Consider the following 5,531-nt stretch of genomic DNA (forward strand, 5'->3'; position numbering starts at 1 on the left):
TACCACATCTGTCAGGTGGATAGATTATCTCGGCAAAGGAAAAACTATCACTAACAGGGATGTAAACAAATTTGTGCACCAAATTTGAGAGAAATAGGCTTTTTGTGCATATGGAACATTTCATTTTTGCTCATGAAACACGGGTCCAACACTTTACATGTACACTGAACAAAAATGTAAACGCGACATCTAACTAAGCTGTTTGGTGCAGTATTTCAGTTAAAATAAAATGTATGAATACACTTTGAATGACAGACTTTCCTGCAGAATCCATACTGTTGACCAGTCACCGACGAAATGGCGCAGACTCCGGCTTGCCTCAAGAAAATAATGTGTGCCCGAACAACCGAAAAAAACCAAAAAAAAAGAAATAATAATAATAATCGTTATAATATAGGCACGAACTCTTCTCGAACGGTTTGGGCTGGGAACCATGCGGACGCATTTAAAGCCATAGCGAAAGGCGGACGGGCCCACACCCCTGCTCCAGGAAGGCTGGAGACATGTTAACTGGAGACATTTGATAATCTCAAAGTACCACACTAATTTAAACTCAGACGCTCACACAAACACACTGGCGCAGGGCTCTGCGACGCAGAGTATACATTGACAGACACACACACTCCCCATCCTACACCGTTGTGAAATAAAATGGGTCCGGTCAACTAAACGAAAAGGATATTCCTGCCTTGATCACTGAGATATGATGACTAATAACAGAGAAGTCCATCAGTTAAATTGTCAACTGACCAAGGGGATCTATGCGAATTGGACGGCTACCCATCGCGTGCTATGGTGCCTCCATGTAACTGGACCATTGTCAAGGCTTGTCATCCTAACTTTTAATTAATTTAATGACATCAATAATCTCCCTCGTTCTCCTTTGATTGAACGATTTAAAGTTTCGACTGGGATTTGAGGCTCTCTCAAGAGCTGAAATGGAAAATTGCCACACACCCTCACCTGTGACCAACCACGGTAGCCTATATGTAACGAAGTTGGGAGTGGGAAAACCTATTCACATTAAAAAGGTTCGTTTTGGAAAAACTCACTGTCATGTGTAATTCATTTAGGGAAAACAGCATGCTCAGTAAAAATACGTTGATAGCGTTGCCTTTAAATGAATTTGACCAATTGCTTTGTCAATGGAGATTCAGGTTTTAAGTGAAAATGTGCCCGCGTGTGCATGTCAATCTAATATTTCCCACTAAACGACAGCACACACGTTATGACGACATTATCAGACCGTTTGACAACCCTTTTTCAAATATAACTTACCCATCGATAAAAACAAGAGTAGAAGAGATAGATATTCCATCCTGCAAATTCGCGTCTTTTTAACTCCCAGTTCGTTCCTTTGTCATTCAAATCCGCCACCGGGTGAAAGGAGTCCTCTCGGACCTTCAGTTCAAAATCCCAACCACCGGCGACCTCTCAGAAATCCCCCAAATGCTCTGTTCACGAGAACCGACACTGGCGAGTAGACGTTCCGATGTCCGTTAAATGGACGTGCGTACAGTGAAAGTCCACTGGTAGCGACCGTGTACGCTCGCATAATTCATACTGAGTGTCGTTAATCAGTGTTTGGAACGGGAGAGGGAGGGAACAACGTTGCCGTGTCCGGAAGTCATTTTGCAGGAATGGAGTAGCGGCGGGATTGTCACAGGTAGCTCAGTCCCAAATCTCATCTCATGTGGTCTCACTGGTGGCTATTTAGAGCTGAATAATAGGCCTACAGAATATCATCATCATCGATAAAGTATGTGTAACGTTAGCCTATTGAAATGTTGCTGTCAGATCATTTCACATCTACAAGGGGCCAATAAGAAGTGTGTAGTTTCAAGTTTTAAAGGGGAATTTAACTGAAAAGCGATATTTTCATTAGTCCACTGTTGATACAGTCCTAATATGTCAGCAGTCAAGTTGTCAATATATTATACAAGGGTGGGTCTAATCCTAAATGCTGATTGGGTAAAACCACATTCCAGCCGGGGTCTATTCCACAAGTTACCACAAGCTACATCTATGATGTTAAAGTGCCTATTTACTCTGTTCCATCTGACTGCGCAATCCACTGTCTCATCCGCCCAGCCAGGCAATTTATAAACATGATATCCACTATAAAAAGCATCTAGATATGTCACGTCCATAGATACACAACAGAAAGACTTAACTACTGGGTCACGTCTCTGGAAACCAAACCAATAAAACGAACGACCAGCCGGCTTGGGTAGCAACCCCGGATTTATGTCGGGACTATATCTTGTGGACGGAAGGATGAAATAGTATGAATAAATTAATCAAAATATATTTTATTTATTAAAATATGTAAATTATTATTTGAAGATTTTGGTAATCTGTTGTATGAAAGTGATAATGCCCTCGAAGCTGGAGTTTGGAAGATATATTGGTATGCCTCATGATTTTTTGTTTTTAGCTTTATTTGTCTAGGCAAATCAGTTAAGGACAAATTATTATTTACAATGACGACCTACCGGGGAACAGTGGTTTAACTGCCTTGTTCAGGGGTAGAACAACAGATTTTTACCTTGTCAGCTAGGGGATTTGATCCAGCAACCTTTTCGGTACTGGCTTAACGCTCTAACCACTAGGCTACCTGCCGCCCCAAAACATGTATCAGATGTTGGATGATGATGTGGCTGGAGACACTTTTCTTCTTAAATCAATATCTTGAAAACTTGACTGCTGACATGCAAAACATTTTGGGACTGTATCAAGAGTGGACTAATGAAAAAAATACCAAAAGATAATTTTTGAGTGAAATTTCCCTTTAATGTCATATGCACAAGTACAGTGAAATGCCTTTCTTGCAAGCTCTAAACCACAAAATGCAGTAATCAATATCAATTTAGTATTACAAATAACATAAGGTATACCAAAAACATGTGAAATAAGAACACAAAAATAGTAAACAAACAAAAATTTGACCAACTGGGCACATTTTGTTGGTCCCCACAAGGTCAAATGCTATTTCTAGGGGGTTTAGGGTTAAGGTTACAATTACTGGTAAGAGTACGGGTTAGGGAAAATAGGATTTTGAATGGGACTGCATTTCTGGTTAGCTGTACAAGACTGTGTGTGTGTATATGTGCATGTGTGTGTAACTAAGCATTTCAATGTTAGTCTACACCTGTTGTTTACGAAGCATGTGATGACAAACATTTGATTTGAGCGTTGGTGTGTGTGTGTGTTTGTGGGTCTAAGTGTATGCAACAGGTGTGTGTGTGTTGGGGACAGGCGCATGGCTGGCAGGTGCCCAAAGCCAAACGGTGGATGTATCGGCTCACGGTCACATCACACACACACACAGTCACCCAGACCTCTATTTATACCGGGCCACACAACAGAGTGACTGACCACACACACACACACACACACACACACACACACACACACACACACACACACACACACACACACACACACACAATGATTTAACCCAGAGACGGGAAGTGATTAGTTTAGGGGTCAGAGTTCAGACTGTCGAACATGGCTCTGAGTGATAAACCTGAGTTTACTGTAGCCTCAGCGTGTATCAGGGATACAGCTATTTTCAACCTAGCTTCCTTTTCTGCTGTAAATCTGGATGTGGGAACTCCATTAATGCGTTTCTCTTACGCCTGCTACGTTCGGTTAACTTTATTGTGACTCCTGCCGGTCTGTCATCAAACTGGTTCCCAAACGTTTACTTGCTGTCCGTGACCCAGCCAAAGTCTTTCAGGAACATATTCAGATTTCTGTCAACTAACTAGTTTAAATGTGACCCAAAGGAAAACGTTAATAGCCCACAAGTAGGTCCCTGGCCCACCCACTTCCACTATTACTGTTGAATAGTCATGCAAGCAGAATAAATGAACATGGAAGCAAAGCGCCATCTAGGGTTAATATTGTGAACAGGCGTGTGATGGAGAGGTTTTTTCAAATAAAATGTTATTGGTCACATACACATGGTTGCAGATGTTAATGCGAGTGTAGCGACATGCTTGTAAAAAAAAATGGGTGCAAAAACCTGTGTTAACAGTCATGTGCTGTTCCGCAAACAGAAATGCGCACACACACACACACACACACACACACACACACACACACACACACACACACACACACACACACACACACACACACACACACACACACACACAGCGTCACATCCCTCCCACACACACAGAAAAGGAGGTAAGATGTGTGGAAGCGAGGGCTTCAGATAAGTGTTTCTTTCAGCATCTTTGCTCCCTGCATGCTATGGGTTGGTGCTGTGCCAAAACCACAGCTAAGAGGCCTCAGCGATGTAACAGGAAAACAAGAGATTACATGAGAGCTTTACTCAGAGGTGTGAATACAGAGAATGACTCAAATGCACAATGATGTGAATGGAAACATTTTCAGAACTATTGTTATCATCTTGCAATTGTTAGCTATCAGACCTGGGTTCAAATACATGTGCATTTTAATTATTTGTATTTTAAATACGTATTTCCTGTGTATGAGTATTTTCAAATAATGTTGCCCGAATCAAATACTTTATTATTTGAAAGTATTTCTATAAATGTAATACTATTTGAAACTATTTTCAAATACACGCTGTCGTACATGTCAATCCAGAGCATTCCAAACATGTTCCATGGGTGACGTGTCTGGTGAGTATGCAGGTCATGGAAGAACTGGGACATTTTCAGCTTCCAGGAATTGTGTACAAATTTTTACAACATGGGGCTGTGCATTATCATGCTGAAAGATGAGGTGATGGAAGGGGATGAAAGGCACGACAATGGGCCTCAGGATCTCATCTCGGTATCTCTGTGCATTCAAATTGTCATCGATAAAATGCAGTTGTGTTCATTATCTGTAGCTTATACATGCCCATACCATAACCCCTTCCGCCACCATGGGGTACTCTGTTCCCAACATTGACATCAACAAACTGCTAGCCCACACAACACCATACTCGTGGTCTGCTGTTGTGAGAACAGTTTTACATACTGCCAAATTCTTTAAAACTACGTTGGAGGCGACTTATGGTAGAGAATTTAACATTCAATTCTCTCAACAGCTCTGGTGGACATTCCTGCAGTCAGCATGCCAATTGCACGCCCCCTCAAAACTTGAGACAGCTGTGGCTTTGTGTTGTGTGACAAACCACATTTTAGAGTGGCCTTTTATTGTCCCCAGCACAAGGTGCACCTTTGTAAAGATCATGCTGTTTAATCATCTTATTGATAAGCTACATCTGTCAGGTGGGATTTCTGGGATATTTTTTTCAGCTCATGAAACATGGGACCAACACTTTACATGTTGCGTTTCTATTTTTGTACTTGTACTTTCAAAGAAAAATATCCATATACTAACTTCAATGTTTTTGAATGTAATTGAAATACTCAAAATTGTATTTGAAGTGGACCCAGGTCTGTCAGCTATTAATCATCAAAAGATGCCATACATTGCCTCAAAGCACAGCTTCATCATTAACTTTGTGGTCAGCAATCACATAATTCAGTCAATGACTATGTGCC

At 41.2% G+C, this 5,531-nt stretch overlaps 1 protein-coding gene across 1 annotated transcript in view; it reads right to left on the reverse strand.

Annotated features, from left to right (window-relative positions):
• Positions 1 to 1,672, reverse strand: part of LOC106575514 (prostaglandin F2 receptor negative regulator) — a 45,436-nt gene extending 43,764 nt beyond the window's left edge. Inside the window, exon 1 of the mRNA XM_045699051.1 lies at positions 1,279 to 1,672. Within this exon, the coding sequence (XP_045555007.1) occupies positions 1,279 to 1,318 (40 nt within the window). The 5' untranslated portion in view covers positions 1,319 to 1,672. The remainder of the gene's footprint in view (positions 1 to 1,278) is intronic.
• Between the last annotated feature and the right edge of the window lie 3,859 nt (positions 1,673 to 5,531).

The sequence above is a fragment of the Salmo salar genome, chromosome ssa17, assembly GCF_905237065.1.
Source record: "Salmo salar chromosome ssa17, Ssal_v3.1, whole genome shotgun sequence".
NCBI lineage: Eukaryota > Metazoa > Chordata > Actinopteri > Salmoniformes > Salmonidae > Salmo > Salmo salar.